The sequence below is a fragment of the Anas platyrhynchos genome, chromosome 5 (assembly GCF_047663525.1).
Source record: "Anas platyrhynchos isolate ZD024472 breed Pekin duck chromosome 5, IASCAAS_PekinDuck_T2T, whole genome shotgun sequence".
Taxonomy (NCBI): domain Eukaryota; kingdom Metazoa; phylum Chordata; class Aves; order Anseriformes; family Anatidae; genus Anas; species Anas platyrhynchos.
The window spans coordinates 5,399,008-5,419,904 of NC_092591.1; the positions used below are offsets into that span (position 1 = coordinate 5,399,008).

A 20,897-nucleotide genomic window follows, 5' to 3' on the forward strand; every position below is an offset into this window, starting at 1 on the left:
AAATACATGACAAGGCTTGATTTATCTTTTGTCTACGGTCATAAATGTATATACGATAGAACTTTCTTTTGTTGTACAAGAATTTTTTGTGGTTTGCAGTGAACATGTGTTTTTACTGAAAGAAAGTTGATTGATGTCCTTTAATGAAAGTTGAAGTTCAGTAGGACTGTTACAATATCATGCCTGAAAGGGTAATGTCTCCTGAAAGTTACAACTGAAAATAAAGCCTGAATGTATTATTAATTGAAATGTGTGCCTTCTCTAGACATAGTGGAGACAGTGGTTTGAAAACATATATTTGTAGTGTATAATCTACATGCATATGTATTTTTGGCTTTATAATACCCTTTAATCTTTATACCAGTCTTTCATATATCTTCATAAATTTAATATGATAATAATTGTTGTGGTTGGTGAATGTACATATCTCCAGAATACGAGCATTTCTAAGGTTTGCATTAGCATAATTCAGAATTCTTAAATTAAAATGAAAGAACAGGTGACAATGCTTGACTGCAGAGCATTTTTAAACTTTAATATGAGCAGCTCAGAACCAAGAAGTGTAGATGTTCTTCACTTAATTATTTTTTCTATAGCACAGACTCTCAAAATGTACCTAGAGAGCATAACTCCATGATAATAATTCCTTTTTATCTCTAGCTAGTGCATTATATTCAGGCAGCCATAAGTACATGGGAAAGTAATATTGGAAGACTGAGCAATTGGCTTTATTGCCACAGAGAGATTGCACAATTGCTTGTGAGAGGAGATGATCTGTGCAATAAATGAAAAAGAGGGCAAGAAGCCTTTAAAATAATCTCTCTCTGTATATATACATATATGTTAAAACAAACAAACATACAAAAAAAAGAAAACAACAAAGCAACCAAACTTCCAGAATCTTTGCTTGGTTTTAAAAATGGGCTGCTACTTTGTTCTCATTGACATAATGTTGGATTGAAAAAATTGAAATAACTAAATATTTTCCTCTCTTCTTCAGCCAGAAATTGCTCTGAGTTAGCTTTGGGGTTATTTTTTTCCTTAAAACTACTGTGGCATGAGGCAAATATCTAACAGATGCTTCAATAGGAAGGAAGAAGATTAGGATAAGGCTAAAGGTCTTTATTTTTTTTCTTGGAACTGGAACTGTTTTGGTCAAACCCTTAACAACTATTCTATTGAAAGTTTACTTTCTCTGTAATATCCTGCTGTTTCTTTTTTTGGACTGAATCTCTTTCAAGACTTTTGCTAGAGATTGTCCAAAGCACCCTGAAAACGCAGCTAGTGAAGCAAAATAGAGCTGTTCTTTCACACTGTAGACAGAGCACCACCGCAACCTGACAGGTAGGATTAGTTTGTGTAGCCTACGTTGTTCCTTGAATTGGACTAATTTCTGAGGGAGAGACCTGGAAATTGAAGTCATGAAATCAATTAGATATAATTATGCCATTTGACAAGCAAATGTTTGTGCTGCAGAGTTCTACATGATTTTTTTTTTCTCTATGCTTCTTCAGATCTCTCATTTCTGGATTATTTTGACTCTGGCTTTCCCATGCAGTTACCTCCCCATGCTATCAGATGGCTCATTGACATAATTCAGTTAATACATTTTACATTCAAGCAAGTCAGGAAACACAGAGCAGTGTTTCCCACAGAAACTCTGCCTTTTTTCTAAGTAGCTTTTAGGTGATCCAAGTGCTCAGAAACACCAGTTCTCAAACAGGGCTCATTTGCTTTTTCTTCATGAGCTGTTGGCTTTTTCTTCATAGCTGTTATATGCATTAGAAATGTGCATCTCTGTAATAAGAATGCATTTTGCATAATATCCCCACGTAAAATTCTCAGTCGCAAACTTCGGAGTCTCTAGTTTGAATTACCATAAGTCAGTATTTGGCTCTTAGAGTGTTTTGAACAGTAGATTAGAATTGCTCAGGTTTTGTAAATATTATTTATCTGTTATGTGTCATTTATACCTGTTTGCTTTTTTTTCGTACTGATTACCTCAATTACTTTTCAGACAAAAGGCATCTTTATCGAAATACAAATAATCAGACAGAGAAATAGAAAATCAAAAAATAGTTTCTACTACAGAAAGCTGAGCCAAGCAGTCTCATACTGCCTTGCAGGATGAGGATCTGCTAGAGACTGACATGCTCAAGAAGATGCTCTCCTCTTCTCTGTGGTCCTTTGCACACCATGTATTTACCTGGCCCTTTTCATTTTTGATTTGCATGCATTAGGTTTTTGGTCACTTCACAATTTCCTTCAACTTCTCAGAAGCTGAAATTATTTCTGAGAGTTCTCCTCTTCCTGCATGCCTCCTTAAGTGGCACAGAGGGAGACAGCACTGCCTCACTACCAAGTATTGCCAAGGCACTTCTGGCCTTGTGCTGAGACTAAGTCCCTCCTTTGGTCTGTACACAGCAATAGAGATTTTCACTGAAATTCCAGCACCAGTTGTGTTTTTTTTTCAGCAGAAAGGGAAAGAAAACCTCATTCATACTGACATCGTCACTAATTAAAGTGTTTCTTTCTCTGGAGACTGTGAAATACTTGGATTTTTACTCGTCTTTTTTCAAATTTACTGGGGCTCAAGTTGAATATTTAGGAATTTTCATCTGATTCCCTCCCTAAGCTTAGATTTTAAAAAATTGCAGGTGATCTAATCCAGTGACATGTGGTAACCCTCAAAGCACATTTTATGTATTATAAATGTGAAATTCAGGGCAGTAACAAAAATAAGCTTGGTACTTGATTCATACATGGGGTTATGGTGTGCTAGTAATGCCTGACTGGTCCCTTTTTCATACTGGGAACCTGAAAAATGCATGGAAATACTACATCGAGCATCTCTGTGCACCTTCTGGAGTTTGTATGTCCTTTTTGCCTCAAAATATCATACGATACCTGGTGTGGCTGAATGCATCTCCTGGCAGAGACACCAGAGGGTTCTTTGGATCTTCTGTTCTAAAGTGTTTCTTACACTATGTGAAGGACTTTCCTTCCAATTTTACTGATATATATATATTTTTTAGTTTAGTTTTAGTTTAGTTTTGTTTTTAAATTTTGTAGATTTATAATTGCATTTGCTTTTTAAACTCTTGTGGCTACCTGCTGGAACCACACTGGCAGGCAGCTCTGTTAAGCTGTATGTGACACCCACCCCCTGCTTTATCCCTGCAATGTGGCTTTCTCTCTGTTTTTCCTTTAGAAAAAATAACTGTAAAAGTTTGTTTATTCTTTGTTTGTTTTTTATATCTTGTACCAGTGGCAGAGCAGATTCTAGGTGGAATCCTCATCAAGAGGAGAGAACCTCTGGCTGCTGAATATCCACTCTTAGGAGAATTGTAACATACCAACTGAGAGCTTGAAATTGCTATTTCCACTTTGGCATTCTACCTTTTGATATTCTTTTTTTCTTTTTCTTTTTTTTTTTTTAACCAGTTCCACTTTCTAGTTGTGCAAATCCACCTACTGTAAGCCTGTCTGGTGGCAAAGAGGGATTTCATATAAGTAGGTTACCGCAGCATTGCTAATTTCCCTGATGCTCATCCAGCCAGGAGCTAAGCACCAAAACTAAAATGCGGTGCTCTTTCTTTTGTGTGTTTCTCATGTGCTGGTGAATCCATCAGAGGTGCTGTGCATTGCAGGCAAGGTATGGCTTTGATACAGGCTCAGATCTCCTGGACACTAACACACTCCTCACCAGGCTATCCAAATAGTTGTGCCAAAGCTGCCTTTCTCACAGCCTGTGGAGGATGTGTAAACACGCTGGGATCTGACTGAAGCAGCTTTGTATTGTGTATTATGATTTGTATGCACTTTTACAAACTTACAGTAATTGCTGTTGCCTTCATTGTAAAGAGCAAAAAATAAACACACACAATAAACCTCCTAAATGGGCACCGATCCCACTGGCACTGATCTTGAGTAGCTCTGAATAAAAGCAGATGGTAGCAAGCCGCCTGGGCTGACCTGCTTTCCCCTTTCATGCAAACATTGCTTATATAAAGGGGGGACACACACACAAAATTAATGGGCTCGGGCAAGCCACCTAAGGACAGAGACTCCCCACGTACTTCGTGCTTACATCAGCCTGAGGGCTGTTTCCAGTTAGCTCTTCTCTGGAGGGAGAAGTTTCTTGCAAATTAGTGGTTCCACAGCCCTGTGCCATGGTTTATAAGAAGGACCTGGTGTGTGGCTGGGAGGGGAGCATCCTGAGCTGCTCTGTGTGCCGTGTGTGTTGCAGCAGGTTGTGGCAGGTATCAGAACAGTCTCTCCTGAACGTGCTGCTCAGTTGTATAGAGCCTGAAGTCCCTTTACACATCCTCTTAAGCAGCAGTTAGCACCCGTCCCAGCCATCTCAGTTAGACCGACTCCCGGTTGGTTCACTCGGTGGGTTTCACTATAGGATCCCTTAGGATGACCATCCTGGACTACTGGGTTAGCAGGCATTTCAGAAAGCCTCTTATCTCACGTTTCCTTTGTAGTGTGGAAGTTGCATTTCTTTTTTAAAAGGCACTGGTATCAGGTCAGGAAGTCTTTAAGGCTGGTGACACATTGTGTGGATACTGAATGGTGACAGAAGAAGACAAAGAGCATTACAAGCATGTATTTCAGCTCGAAGAAACATTTACAGCACAGTAATAGGAGAAATGTAGGCTTTCTCTCCTCAGTACAAAGGGTTTGTTTTATTTTTCTGGTTGGCAGAGGAAGCAGATATTGCCCTTTATAATTTCGTGGCTTGTAAGCATCTGAGAGAAAAGCACCAGGATGAACAGCTTCTGCTTCCCTGGCTGTGCTGAGCCTTGGGCAGGGGCAGCTGGACACCCTTCAGCTCTACCTGTTCTTCAAAGGCTCTCGGTTCAGCTTTTTAAAGCACTCCATCAAAATCAGAAGGAGCCAGCTGTTTGTGTGAGGAACGCCTGGGTAGAGGAGAAATTACCAGGACAACGGTACATACAGCGTGTGGAGGTAGCTTAATGCGAGCGATGAATAATCCACAGTCTTTGCCTGCAAACCTCTTTTATAAAGGGAATGAGGGATTTACAAACGCTGTCATTCTCAGCCATTAAACTTGTTTCTTTTTTCTTTTTTAATGCTTTGTAAATTTTTCCCCTGCTAGCCGAGGCAAGGCATAGCTGTGAAGTTGTTCTTAATAAAACCGAACTAGCCAATAAAGATGGATATTTAGATGATTGGTGTCCACAGTCAAATCGTAACATTATTATTTTTTTTTAATTTTACTGCTTATTATATTGTGAGAGGGCTTGACTTACAGGCAATTCTCATGTTCATGAACAATGTAGTTACCTACGTATTTTATTTTACTCATTTCTGTGGATCCTTTAGGAGTAAGCAGACCTATTCTATGCATTGAACAGCGGCCAGGCTTTTCTATCACCTTCTTCTCCATACAGTGATACAAAGACTGCCCATAATGGAATATGAAATCTTTGCAGTGCCCACGTTAAGATAGGCCATGTCAAGGTTAATTGCTTACAATTAGGAGTAGAGGAAGCTTTCAAGTAAGGCAACAGGCCCTAGAGTAAATGTTATTTAGGAAGTTTTCCGAATCAGGAATACAATATAAATAATTGCACTGCTCCTCTTTGATAACATGCTGATTGGGAGAAAATGCAGTCTGCCAAAGTATCTTTCTTCTTCAAAATGGGGTAAGGACCGGTGAGTGAAGATTGAAGATGTAATGTGTGACCTGTTGCTCTCTGCCGAGATTGCATGTGGGACTCCATTTTATAAGGGTTGAATATGTACAGATGTAAGGCTTGGCTAAAGCACTTTTTATCTTCCATAAAACTCATTTTGAAAATAAAATAGCAGAGTTTCTCGTCCCTGAAATACCTGTTTCAAGTATGCTTTCGGTGGCTGCAATTGTAAGGAACGGTAGTAAATAACGGAGATGGGTTACATTTTGTCTGTGGGCTACTGTGTTCTGGTTTTCATCATGAATGCTGTCTTTCAGGAAAAAAAAAAAAAGTACACCTTTAAAATCTTAATTTAGATTTAGAACCTTTGTGTATCTCTTGTCACTTGGAGACTGTTTTTCTTCTCTAATGTAAAGCTTCTGCTTTGCTTTTAAAGCAGGAAGAGCTGTTTTTAAGCACACTTCTAAACAACTTGAGTGCAAGTCGCTGAGTGTGACACAAAATTCGTAGCAGTTCTGTAAAATGTGTTTTTCCCCAACGCTTTAGCTGCAGGGAGGTGACTGTTTCTCTTTGTGTACAGCATGACTTTGACTTTCTATTAACACTTTCTTCTTTAGTGTCAGATAGGCACGTGTCTGTAATGCAAAATAATCCGTCATCAACCATAAGCAAAGAATGAAAATGTGCATCTCACAGGCCACACAGAGTCAGGTAGAATCACATTTACGGTTTGGGTCAAAATTATGCATTCAAAGCAGGTTAGGCTTAATCTGGTGCGACCTGCTGATCTGCATCCTACCTCTGTTGTTACAGTAAAGCAGTAATCTCAGCGTTGCATACTGTGGCCTCGTTTTCTGCACTGCACCTATTGCAAGACTTGGGCAGAGCTGTGTTTGGTTTAAAGACAGCACAACAGCTGCAGTTTCTGTCCCTGGTCAGGCCACCATATCTTCAGTGGACGTACGAGGCATGGAATTTGCTGGCAGTTGCTTCATTTCTGTTGTTTTTTGGTGGTTTTGTTTTTTTTTTTTTTTTCAGTTTGTTTTTATAATCCTAAAACCGTAATTACAGATCTTGAGAAAATTGTTTTATTTACTTAACAGCTGCCATTGTGCGCTGTTATGTAAATCACAATTAATAAATGGGAAATATTTACTCGCTTGTGTTACAGTGTAAATACACGATTAGCTTCTTTAAAGTGCATGTTGCTGCTTTCGGTAATTGGAACCAATCCTAGAGGCATGCAAGCAGCGAGATTACACAGGGAACGCTTGTTTCTGAAGATGAAGCTTCCTTCCTGAGTTGTTTTTTTTAAAAAAAAAGAAAGAAAAGAGGGGGGAAAGAGTTTCCTGTTGAGAGTCCTCACGTTAATGGACGGCCAGTCGTGCCTGCTCCAGCTGGCCTCTGCATACAGCCCTTTGTGGAGGCGTTCTCTGACTAACGCTGTCTAAAACCATTTTTACAAGAGCTATAGAAGCATTGGGGTTTGCCTGTGCAGGCAGACGTGGGATTTAGAGAGATTTTTGCTCCTCTCTCATCTGCTTTTAAACGCGAGGCTAAGACAGGCAGTATCTCTGTGGTTAGGGGCTGATAAAGGCTGCTCTGTTCCTGGGGTTCCTAATCTGGAGAGGGCCTAACGAAGGGACTCAGGCCAAAGTTTCAGCTGTACGTAAAAAGAATGCGTTCTGACCCCGATATATATGATGTGCAAAATGAATAATAGCAGCACTGCAGGCGAAATCCTCTCTGCTACGATGTGACAACCCGCCCCTTCATCGGGGGGTTCAAGAATTTGGCTGCGCTTTTGGAAAGGAGCCTCGCGGTCCTGCTGGAGAGATGTCTGAGCTCAGACAGAGCGCAGCACACAACGGCTTTGTTAGAGTGTTGGCTCCGTGCTTACGGCAGGAAACTGAAGGAAAAATGTCCTTTTCTACCTACAGTCTTTTCTGAAATAAAACCGTGCTCATGGGCTCGAGCTCCCAAGCAGCTAGAAGTTAGAACCACTCAGGACAACAGCGAGCCCCTGACCCCATACTCTGTTAATTCAGTAAGTCTTTTCCTCCCTTTTAAGACAAACTCCCTAGCTCTGTCTATCCAGAGCTGGCTGTTAAATAACAGCCATACACTCAGCTCTTTAACTCAGCAATTTTTGCCAGTCTGCATGGGCAGTGAAGCTCTAATAAAGAAGAGGAGTCTCCATGCATACCCGTTGTAGGCCAGAGTAGTATATTTAGAAGATATTTACTTCATCCAACACTGCTCAGAAATCCATGCATCAAGCCATCTCCAGCAGTAGTGGAGCTCAGGAGATGTGTGGTGGTGCACCGAGGCTGACGTATCCCAGGACGATGGGATTTAAGGCATCCAGGACGTTGTTCGTCACCACATTTTGTAGGTGCGCTTGCTTGGGTACCCCGAGGATGTGCTGTCCAACCTTACATACCGAGCACTGCAGCACAGAGCTTTCCAGAGCGAGCATTTTGAAGTGTATGAAAAGAAAGTTCAGATGTTTTCAGTCTGAGAGTGAAATTGCAGAAGGCCCTTAGAGGTCTGACTTATTGTGCAATCTCTGTAAGTAATTTGTAATCAAAATACCTTTGCACATGTCACTTTTATATTTCCTGTAATAAAACAGCAAGAGCAATTAAGATTTTGGACCATAATCTTCTACAAACATGCTTCTCAAACTGAAAGGGTTGGGGATTTTTTGAGTTATGGCTGAAATAGCTGTTTTTTAAACTTGTGATTGTTTCCAAAAAAGCTTGATAATAGCTTTTTTAATAGACTTTCCACTGTAGCCTGACAAACAAGACTGTTATGTGGTAACATAATTGATCTGAAGTTTACTTCTGAGAAAGTAAAATAAATAAAAACACAGAACTCTGCACAAAACTGGAAGACATCTGTATGCCAGTAACTCAGCATGTGACCTAGTGGGCTTTATTCATTTAAAATCGGAACGAATCGGTAAATATACTGCTGTATTCATGCAAATGTCTCAGAGTTAGTGTGTCTAATAACACGCTGTGTGCTGTTCATCTGCAATGTTGTTTGACACAGTTCAGAAAGTTGTCTGAGGTCTTGGCATTCTTCAGGAAACATTAGATTAATACAGCCTTCTTTGTCATGTAATTTTTTTCTGTTTAAGTAGGTGTGTGAAGGCTGGTGCTACATAAATGAATTACACGGACGGCTTTGGAGGAAGAGGGTGCTTGTAAACTGGACTGAAATTAATGAATATAAGAATTAGAAATCAAAACTTTATGTTTAGTCTGAGGAGAAACAATTCCTTAAACCATAACCACATGGCTGTTTCTTGTTTGCATCAACTCTGGTTGACTGTTATTGTCTTCTGTTAATTCTCTGGGGCAGTGGCCTGACTTTGTTGAATGAGCCAATTGTTTTCCTTTGTGTTGCCCATCAAGTAAGTCCCCATCTGGTTTGTATCAGACTGTTTTCACAGCCAACAACTGCTGCCTTTTCTATATCCTGACACTTAAGGGCCCCATGCTATCAAAGCATTGCTGTGATAGCCTGTCTGGCTGGGCCTATACAGCTGTGCCTTGCAGCTTGAAGCTATTACCCAAGTAATGGTAACTTAGAACTTGAACTGGCTCTTATTCCCATCGGTGTCGTGTGTACAGTGAACAGAATACATTTTTGTTGAACTCGGGCCTCGACAAAAAATTCTTTAAAGCTCTTACTTTGGTTTATATGATTGGTTAGTTTTTATTTTCCAGCGGCTTCCTGTATCTAGAGGCAGTTACGTGCTCTTCTAAAACATTAATGAGTACAAGACAAGCGATATTTATTTAAGGCACTGTTGTTATTACTTACTTTTATGGTACATTAAAGCTCAATAAGTGAAAATTAAACAAGCAAATGATTCTTAATGGGGATTTTTCTTATCAGATTTAGAATACATTTCCAGCAGTAGACAGGAAACTTTCTGGGCATGATAAATGTAGGTTGTATGAATAATGCTGCACCTTGGCTACTGCTGTACTCACTTTCAAAGCAGTTCCCTGAAAATAAAGAGCAGTGAACACTGAGTCTGCATTAACTTGTTTATTTCTCTCCTGAAGGAGCAGGGAAGGGCTGGAGAGCTCACTGTAACCTAGGCAGCAAAACCGTGCTGAATTTTTCATTACAGAACCGTGAGGGGCTCCAGGTGTGATCCAGGCCCCTTTCTGCCAGGCTTCCCGTGTCGTAGGAGACAGTCCTGTTCTCAGAGACCTTAAAGATTAAATATATATATATATATATATATATATATATATATATATATATATATATATAAATCAAATAAGAGTGACATTGAAATGTTGTTCTCTAATGTAGATGTTCTTTTCTGCTCTTGTGTAGGCAGTGCAGCCATATAGCTCTTAGTGACAGAATGGTCACGAGGGGAAATGTGTTCCCAAAACTTGTCTATGTAGTGAATTTTAAGTGTATTCTGGAATCGGTTCTTTCGTGATAGCCCATGTTTAAGAGAGGGAAAGAAAGAAAGAAAATAATGGATAATGTGTTTAAAATTTCCGATCCTTCCATGACTGTGTGCAGAAGCTGCAGGGAAGCAGACCGATGTATCTGGTACTTGCAGAGTAAGTGTTCCTACACTTAGGAGCGTGGAGGTATGTGTGTAATACATATGTGATATGAATGAATTGGCTTCAAGTAAGTTACTGGAGAGATGTTAAATTCCATAAGATGCTTTAAAATCTGCTTACAGACCAAAATGACTCATACATGATTTTCTTCAGTATTAACATTTTGTATAGCCTTGCACACACCTGAGGTACATATGTAACTAAGTTAGATCCTAATTCTTCACCTGCAAATCTTGTAAGTCCCAGGCTTCAGCTGCAGTTTTGTGGAACTGTGTGTTGTGTGTGAGCTCATCTCAACTTGAGGTCTGCAGAGCTTTTCAGAAGTTTTTGTACCTTTGTGTGTTTTGTACTGCTGCACAGTGTGTGTGATTGTGTCAGATGGGGACTGCTCAAATAACTGCTTTTATGTCATTGCCAGAAGTTGCTTTCTAGGGGTAATTTCTACAATTGCTCTTCCTACAAACGCCATACAAGTCGTGGATTCAGGAAGTGCAGCGTGTGCTCTAGCACCATGCACCTGTGCTGCTCACCTGCACGAGTCGTGGCACACACAATATCCTGCACCTCTGCAAGGAAACCGCTCCCACACACGCCTCCTTGCTTTCCCTACGCATTCCTTTCCACTCCAGATCGTGGCCAGGAATATTTAAACCCAGACAATTGATAAATGAATTTCATTCAGGCTGCTTACGAGCTATATTAATCACACAGCCCAAAGCAGTGGAGAAAGCTGTTGGTGAACTGAGTGCGAGCCAAGTTTGGCACCACCACTTCGGACTGGGAAAAGTGACTGTCAAAGAGAGCAACTCTTTCTGAAGGAAGTTGGCGCTGGGCAGGGAGAAGAATTACCACCACCAGGTAGCACAGCCAGCTTCTTCAAAGTTTCAAGTTTCGTGTGTGTGCAGTTTTGGAGGTGAAGGACGTCTGTCCAGGTGAGAAGCCAACCTGCCGGACTGCTGCTGCTCAGGGATCTGTGCAGAGCAGCATCTGGGTTGCTCGCAGCAGTCCTTGGTTTCACTGCTGCTGTTGGGACCTTTGGGCAGTGCAGAAATCTGCCAGAGACACGGTGCTGCTGGGGGCATCAGCAGTGTTTTCCCTGCTTCTTACAGCAGTTAGCAGAGATGGAAGGGTGTCATTTAAAATAAGTAGTAAAGTGCAGGAAGGGTTAAGGAGTATGCTAAATAGGCTGCCTAGCTGTAGAGCAGTGTGTTTCTGCAGTTCAATGATTTTATCGATTTAGAGCTATTTGTGAGCTCTTTTATAGAATCAGAATGGCTCAGGTTGGAAGGGACCTTAAAGATCATCCAGTTCCAACCCTGAACAGTCAGAGTCACCCACGTGTTCCAAGGGCTTTTGTTTTTGTCCTTTCCCATGTAACAGGTGCTTGGGTTTTTGTTTCCCTTTCCTCTCCTCCCCACCTTTGTTTTTTTCTTCTAGGAAGAATGCTCATCTCTGTTGCACAGTTTAAACATTTTAGACTTTAACAAATGCCAAAGTAGCACAGCAAAAAAAGGTATTTGCTGTCAGACGTTTCCAAGTCTCTGGTCCAGGGCACAAGGTTGTAGAGGCAGTGTTACCCTTCATCATGTTGGTATTCATTTCAAGAGGAGGCTTAGGTGGTCTTTGTAAGAACAGGGTCTGGACACTTGTGTGTTAAGTGTCTCCCAGCAGATCTTCCAGTAAAGACATTTAATATTTTTCTTATTTTAAAGTATGGCTACTTATGTAGGTTAGTATGGTATTCTTTTTGAGCTATAGAAAAATTATTTACCTCCTTAGACTTCCTAGAATTGCGTATTGCCAATACTTCCTTCAAAGTTAATTGATCGGCATAAATGGTAAGATCTACAGTGGCCATCTTCTGCTGTTTAACAAATGGCTCGAAAGGAGGTCTTTTAACTTTGACTTTGTCAACATGCATACTAGAAATGTGTGTGTAGAGATGTTGCAGTGTTCATTGAAATAAATCAGAGAAATGCTAACTGTATAAGGCTGGATTGGTTCTGCCTTGCTTTGCTTTGTTTTCATGGGGAGGGGGAATGATCTTTTTAAAAGGTGCAATTACCAAACTGGATTAATTGTGCTGTAGGTATAGGTTTTTTAATAAGGCACATTTTTGTAAGGATAGTACAGTAATGGCAAACTGTTTCAGTATGGAGAATCCCATGACTTTGAAAGTGAAAATCACCAAAACAAATGCATGAGGTTGTGTGAATGTGGAAGTATGCAGGATAGAGAACTACAACGAGATGAAGTGGTCATCTAGAAAAAAAAAAAAAAAAAGTTGTTATTTGAACAGGTTTTTGTTCCGTGTGTATCTTTTATAAGTTTTTATGATAAGGATGCGTTTAGTGACTGCAGTACCTGTGGAGAGTGACTTGCAGTGAGGAAATTCTGCCCTGCAGCAGAGCCTGAGGGGCCGTGTGGTACCGAAACTTCTCTCTTTTCTTCCTGATGTCCATCCCAGAGCCTGCATTGTGACCTGGGTGTGCGTTGCTGCCGTGGCTGCAGGGGATGTAACCTCCTGCCCAGGAAACCCTCTTGTCTGTGTGACAGAGCGAGCACATCAAGGGCTCCCATCACGTTTCAAGTGACAGAAAGCAGCTTGTGACTTCTCCCACATTCACCGAAAGTTGTTCTCTTACATTCCTAACAATTGTTTTAATAGTCACGTAGCTGAGGAGTTAATGGAGCGTGCCATGTTTAGTAAGCAGATGCAGTGCAAACACCACGGCGGAGAACATGCTCGGTCTTGACCTGCGATGTAGGGAACCTGTCTGATAAGTAGGGATCATCATTTGCCTCGAACACACATCCCGAGTGCTACGGACACCGCATGGCAAAGGCTGCCTGAGAGCCATCCTACTGCTGGTAACCTCCTGCCTAGGCCAAACTGATCTGAACAAAACTTCTGAGGCAGAAACAGGTTCTGGAGGAACCCAAAATGTGTTCTGGCCACTATGAAAACCTATAAGGGAACTTAATTTACTTAGGGAATTCCCTCCTTGGGACACCCATCATTCATTATCCTGGAAGATGCTCGTTTTCAAACCCGCTGCAGCCCTGATTTATGGTGAAACATGATTGCATTTGTTTGTTCAGCTCCAATTGCACGTGTAAATTACTGCTTAATTATTTTAAAATAAAAACAAGACGTGTAACTTTCAAAAATTAAATAGGTGCTTTGGTTTTTTTCCCTTGCCACTCCCCATGTAGGCTCTGAATGCTATTATGTCTAGCGCTGTGGTATGATGTAGATAAGCTGGAGGCAGTATTGCTGGCAGTATTACTGCAATTAATATGTAAAGATAGGAGGTCTCAGGGGAGCCAGGCCTACTGCTAGGACTGTAGTGAGTGATTCTGCATCCTGAGGGAGGTCTGCGTAAGTTCATTTTACAATTTGCTCTGCGTTCCTGCTATCGATCATATAAGTCCGTTTTCTTTTGGGCTTCTTTAATTTGCTTCAGCACCTGGCATTTTGGATCCCCAAACATGAAGGTGTGAATAATGGAGCTAAATATATTAGTTTTATATCACCATACTTTAAAATTGCCTTCCCTTCCACTTGCCTGTTAGATTTTGCAGAAAGTAGAAAAAAAAAATAGTATCTAGGAGATATTTGTTTTTTAATTATCACTTGTCAGATTTTCCCAACTCCACCAGCTGTTACCTAGGTTCTCTTGTGGGTTTAGAGATTGCCCTCCCCCCCCAGCCTTGCACAAGCTACGTGTTTTCCTAGCGATTTTTCAAAGACTCTGGACCGGTGATGGGCCGGCTCCTTCTCCTGTTTGTTCATTGTCTCTTTTACTTCTGAATAATTACAATTTTTGAATACCTGCTGCTTCAAGGTTTATTGCAGCCCCCTCCTCTCCTTCTTCCACAAGAAAATGGTTGCCATCAAGAAGCAGCAAGGCTAAAAAGTTCCCAAATGGTGATTTCTTTCCAGCTGCTCGCACGTCCAAAAAACCCCAGGCTTCCATACGGACCATTGAAGATGACTTTTAATATTTCTTCTTCGTATTAATAATGTTGTAGCTATATGGAAAGATCGTTACACAGCTTTTGGAAGTGGTTTGCTGGGAAGCAACAGCAAGAGATATGGCTGGGGAACTTCATTGTTAAACAATGAGATATTCTGCAGAGCAAACGATGCCAGATCTCAGGGAGTAGAGGAGATTTTAGTCACCAAAAGGAAATATTTATTTAGTAAACTCTGCAATCTCATTCCTAGATGTTTTTGGAGCTGCTTTCTGTCTGCCCTTCCCTACCGGTCTCTTGCAACTGTATTAGGATTTTGAAAAATCTGGTTCTAGTTTATTTTATGTATTTCTAGTTTTTGTTCTGTTTAGTGTTGCTGGTGGTGGGAATATAACATGTTTTGGAAAACCACTGAACCTTGAACTCAGACTTGAGAGGAGGAAAAACCATTTTCAAGTATTCTGCTTTGAAATATTTGTTAGCTGCTTAGCCTGGGTCCCACCCTCCTTTACTGACTCGGGATCTGATTTATTTTCTTTTCAGCAATGTTTATGGCTAGGATATACATTACGGCTTAAACAAACAAACAAAAAAAAAGAAAAGCCTGTGTGTGTGTGCGTGTTTATTCTCTGTGCATTAGTACACACGGTTTCTGTAAGTACATTACACCATGTGAAGATGGAATTTGCCAAGTTTAGGTCAAAACTTCGACTGAACTCGTACTATATATTTTTCTGTCTCCTCTGGTGGCTGTAGCCCACTTATGGGGTTTATGACTTGGCTGAAGCCTCTGAGAATGAAACTGTGTTTTTTCAGCTCAAGCAGTCGACTCGTGCTTTTAGATCCAGACATTTTTGGCTCTGGCCCTACAGATGTCAGTCCATTTTTGTAGAATAACTGATAGCTTTGAGTTGTAAATCTATCCCTTTCATGTAACTTAGCCCTGGAAATTTGGCCTAAGTTTGCCTAGAGTCTTTCCTGTTTGTCATGAAGCTGGTTAAGCTGGGGATAGGCTGTTTGGGGGATAGAGAACAGAGTCGCCTGCCCTTGCAGAGCATCTTGTGCTGTTGCTTTTTGTGTTTCAGTCCTAGCAGGAGCCAGCGGTCTGACCTGCAGTCGAGGGCCTTGTGTAAGCAATGTGCTTACACAACGAGAAGAGTCCCTGCCCTAAAAAGCACACGTGCTTAAACATTTTCGCTTCGTTTCTGGCAGAGCCGAGGAAGGACATCTCCATAATAACAGAAATATGCATATGACTTCAAGGTGGAAGCGGGCCAGGGCTGGAAGAGTGGAGGACCTATCGTGTCTAATGAATGGAGAATAATTTTGTCCAAACGACCGGGTTATTTGAGAAACTGTTGATGGTCGTGCTCATTTCTGAAAATGTTGTATTCTTTGCCATCTTGAGGCCGTGTGAGTGGTCCCTTACCGTACCAGGTTTCAACTGTGTAAACCATTAAATTCCAGAAACCCTGAGTTATGAAGCCAATATACGGGGTCTAGCTAGACCTGAGTCTGGACTGGAAATACTGCTCCTTATAATTAGTAACATGACTGACACTGCAGTGTGTTTTCTCTTTCACTTTAGCCTTCTGAATTGCTTTCATCAAAATATGGGTGTTTCTTATCAATATACATCAGCCCAGCAAGGCTGGAATAATTTGGATTTTGCAGAAGATCCAGCTTCGTGTGTTGATGTTCCTGGTAGCTTACTTCTATGAGCAGGTATGAAAATGAGTGTGTTGGTGGGGTTTTTTGCTACCCTACAGAAATCCATGGAGAAATAGATTGGAGACATATTGGTGTCCCCAGTACGTATCTCACATCTTTAGTTACAGGTAAGAGGAGCAGATGAAGTGTTTCTACTTGTAGTGGTTCAGTTATCTTTGGGCTCGTAGATATTCTTCTACTTATCAGTCATTACCGTACAGGATTTCTGACAACTCTGTCTTTGCAACTATATCGCAGATGTAGAACTTTTTTTTATAGGGAAAAAGCAAAAGGGGGGGAATGACAGAGGAAAAAAAATATTAAGGCACTTCATTGCAGGTTTTGAGATGCTGAATTATAGATCTGCAGGTGCTCCGCTGTCCCTGAACACTTGAGATAATGCCATCTGGAGGAAGTTATTTGTCGGGACAGGACAGCATCTGAAACTTTGAAGTCGGTAATAAACAAAGTGAAGCAGCTGGAAGCTGGCAGAAGAAGAAACAAGCCATTGAGATTACCCCGCGCTGTTAAAGGAATGAGAGTGCTGCATTCTCCTTGCCTTTTTTCATGTGCTTGGAAGTTTATTCTTGCTCTAGAAGTTAGCTGCTTCAGTTTTTACATCAGATAGAGAGTAGAGGGAGGGTTCTGGGGGGTGCTGGTTGTTTATAAATTTCAGGAAGTCATATGCAGGTAATTACAGTAATTACAGCTCCGGTTTTATACCGAAACAATAACCTGGGTCCTGGTCCTCCCTATTCATTGTCTGTGAAGATAGCACTCATCGTCTATGAGATAAGGGTCTGCTTTACCTCCCGACAGACTAAAATTGGAAGTTTTATTCAACGCATGGACACTGACCTTAAGGAGTTAAAGCACATGGTTTTTATTTGGCTTAAAAGTCAGACTTGTTTAGTCTTTTTATTTTGCCAAATAGAAAAATTTAAAGAGAAAGATTTAAACATTTTTCTTTGTTCTTATTGTTGCCATATGGTGTTGGTAACCAAGCCTCCCTTCAGTGTGTTTCAGTTCCTTTTCCATTTGGCACACATTCACGGTGCACTTGCACATCGCATGCTCGCTGGGTGACGGTACGTCGTAGAGGAAAAACTCCCTTCACAGGTCACCGGATGGTTGACACACCATTAATTTTTATGTATCTGTTAAACAAAGATCTGGAAATTTAGTACCGTACACGAGTTTGTTATAGATTGCCGAGCCCGGGACGAATCCCTAATCTGAAACCTGACCTTTTCCATCCCAGGGTCACCAAGATGTTTCCAGTCACCGCTGAGTTTCCACCAGCCGAAGACCCTCGCGCACTCAGGAGGGGTGTTGGCTTTCACAGTTTATACGAATGTATCCTATTAGATGGTGACGGGGAATTTGGAGGAATGGAGGGCACCTTAGGTCCCGCATTCCACTTATTGGATTTTAACAAGGAAAATTTTTATAACTACATCGACGTATGTGATTACAGAATTATATTGAGTATTTCCAGAGCTTCCAAAGAGGAAAAAGCTGTGAAGATTGCCCATGCCTTGCCTTGCTTTGTAAGCGGAGGAATTTTCCGTGCGATTTTTATGGCGTATCAGGAGATTATAACCATTGCTATTTGCATATCTGCGGCTGAGAAAAGTTCAGTGTAAGAGGAAACCGACATCGTATTGGTTATGAGCTGCTCTCTGATGGGGGGGAAAAATAAAATGGAATATCACGGTGTTAAAGGAGGGGCTGGCCAAAGGCTGTGCAAACGCTCACTGATGTACAGCAAAAGCCCACTACAGACATCAGTACATATGCATGCTTAAAAACACGTACGTAAGCATAAATATGAGCATTTAAAAGTGTGCTAGCGTTTGTGTATTTATTCACAGAGACATCTCTATGTATATATGGAAGTGTTTTTTAAAACGTTTGCACTGTGCATGCCAGAGGTTAGATTAAGTGAGAGGTGACGATGATAAAGTGCACATGAAAGTAACGTCATAGTTGCATCTTTGAGCCCACGTAGAGCGTAGGACTAGCAGCTTTCTGTCCTGGAAAGTTACAGTCATGGAGTAGAGGCTGTTGAGTAGCTGAAATGGGATACCCATCATTTTTTATAGTTAAAGTGCTGAAAGTTGCGTATTTTTTGCGTGTATCTTACAAAGTCAAAGACTTCAGATTTCTTCCTTTAGAGAAAGGGAAGTGTTTGCTTTGGGTATTTTTTTAAGCTTATCTTTAAGGGTGTTTGGATAACGTGGGACCTGTTGATTTTTCAGTTGAGCAAGTAGATGGAAATACTTTGTTGATTTCTCTGTCCTTTTAGCATTTTATATCTATCAAAAAAATGGAACTATACTATATCTGTAAAATGGAGTAGAGTACGTGTTAAGAAGAATATAGACTGATATGATACGGTCTTTCAGCACCCCAGAATCAAATGCTCGTGAAGTTCCTACTGAGCCTTGGGATAAGGAGATATTCTTCTTATACCTCCCACCCTCTTTTTTTTTTCCATAAACCTGAAAACAGCTGTTGAAACAATGACCTCATGGAATGTGACATGACTGGAAATTATGAACAAAGTCAAGCTTTGAAAGCATCAAACTCCATATAGTGTCGGAGGGTTGCTTTAGCGTCTAGGATGATTTACAGAGCTTCCTTGGGCATTACACATCCACATCTTTTACTGTGTGTCAGCTTCACGTCTGACCAAATAAACCCTTTGCTTTTCTTCTGTTCCTGGTCTGAATAACCTATTTTTGCATGGTTACAGACTAAGCTCATGGAATGACTTCTGGAAAAGCAAAACGCATACGTTCCTTGCACATCTTTGGGGTGTTACCGTAAATGTGCTTTTGAGTAACGTTCAGAAGATGCTGAGCTCCTCGTGGCTTCTCACTGCCCGTGTGTTAATTTGCTCGGGCCCATGCCAACACAAACTCTGGGGAGGGTTTCGGGCTGGTAATGAAGAAGGCAGTCCATAAAGCGAGGGTAGGCAGTGAAACTTTGGATGTTGCTTCTTGCAAAGTGCGTAAGTCGCTGAGACAGGGAGGTGGCGTGGTGGCTCCCAGGGGACACAAAAATACTCTGGTGCTCCTGCTACCTCTGCAGAGCCTCCCCGTGCTGGCACAGGGTGCTCCATGGACTGGCTTTACCATCTTTGGCTTCATTCGTGTTTGACTTCCTAGGCTGTTGGCAGCTGCTCGAGCATGAAAAACACCCAATGAAACTTTATTTTTGCAGTGGGGTTTTGTTGTTTTAATTAGTCATTTGAAGCGTGCTTCGCTACAAGTCAGATGAAAGCCGATTACTACTACAGTGACAGAGTAGATAATTAACTGGGGTGAAAGAACTTTTTTTCATTGAGAAAATAGTGTTTTAATTACCTAGCCTATCATAGAGGAAGGAAGAATTGTTATGGCTTACTGGAATAAGAACAAACACCAGGAGAGCCTTTGCTGTTGAACACTGACTCGTGTATGTTTGTTTTGCTTGTAGCTGCTGCATTTAAAATAAATATCCCAAGGACACCTGAAATCTCCAAATACTCTTCCTGTAGCTCTGTGAATGCTATGCTATTCATCCAGTGCCATTTTTCCTGCCCTGCTTTGTACCTTTTCTCTAGCCTGATTTATGTCTTGCTCCTTCAGCCCCAAGGGTTGATGCACCTTGTTGCCTTCCTGTGGCTAAACGCAGGAGCTTTTGCCTGTCACCCTTCTGCCTTCCCACCTCTGGTGTCCTGCATAAGCAGTCAGGGAAATGGGCTGGAGCTGGGAATAGCTAAAATAGCTTCTCACTTGTGTTTTGGGCAGCTGAAGCATTCACAGGGTGTTTTTCTTCATGGGACTTGTAGCCAATAGCTTCAACCCAGGTTGCTTTGCCTTTTAGGATTGTATAAAGCTGTGTGGTATTGAACAGCCTTACTGTTTTCTAAGGTTTGATGCAAACAGACAGACAGATATCGATGGATTTTAGAGATTCTCTTAGTGTCTGCAGATCTCATTTGTTTTGTTTTATTTTGTTTTTCCTGTGGGGAGCCGCATACATGTTTGAAGTTGTTCCGTGCCTACTGGAGATCACGTATGTATACGTGTGTGTGTACATACGATATATGTGTATGTAAATACATCACATTCTGTGTATGTCCAGATATTCATCCCTTTATTCTCTGATAAAGAGAACTGAGATGGCTGAACTATCACATGCTGAAATGCCCCAAAGCTGCGGGCAGCAGGTGTCTGTCTCTTTGTATTTCCCTGAAGTGATGCAATACGGAGAGGACTCCAGTAAAGTTGTACCTGTTGTAGACTGCAAATAATTTGGTTTTGTTCTGCTCTTTTTTTTTTTCTAGGAGAAGATGTCCCACATTTAAATTCACACGTTTCTGCAGCAAAGGTATCGGTGAAGCTGCCTTCCATGAATACAGATAACCCAACACAAAGTACGAGCAGCATACATGGGGACTCGGATTCTTCAGGGACAGATACATTTTAAAGCTTGACAGTCACTGTCTGAAGGTTTTGTTTGGTACGTTTGTCTGCCTGGTGTGATAGTCTGGATGTTTCATCACAACACTGGTTTTTCAGTACTGTTTATTTTGTACTGTTTTTCTTACAATTTTGTTATGATTATGATTGTAAATTTAGGCAGTGATTCTGCTTGTGAATATATCAAATATTTTTAAGCAAATAAAATACTTCTTGGAATCATTGACTTAGCACAATGATCATGAAGGTCATTTAAATATTTATTGTATGTACAAATGACTGGAAGGGATGAGTATTAAAATCCATGGCAGAGGTCTCTCTCAATGATGGGGAAAAGAATGGTTGGCTCAATACAGCATCAGCACTATTGAAATGTGGAGCCAGAGGAAAATATATGCGAAATCAAAGTCTGCAAGAAAATTGTTTCTGGGTACTTTCAGAGCTCGTTCATCCTTATAAGA

The 20,897-nt window shown here is 41.0% G+C and overlaps 1 protein-coding gene across 2 annotated transcripts in view; it reads left to right on the plus strand.

Annotated features, from left to right (window-relative positions):
• The window catches only part of KIAA0586 (KIAA0586 ortholog), a 66,960-nt gene extending 46,288 nt beyond the window's left edge, over window positions 1-20,672 (plus strand). For both annotated transcript variants that reach the window (XM_027458634.3, XM_038180393.2), the window contains exon 31: window positions 20,301-20,672. In XM_027458634.3, the coding sequence (XP_027314435.3) occupies window positions 20,301-20,443 (143 nt within the window). In that variant the 3' untranslated portion in view covers window positions 20,444-20,672. The remainder of the gene's footprint in view (window positions 1-20,300) is intronic.
• Window positions 20,673-20,897: the final 225 nt, after the last annotated feature.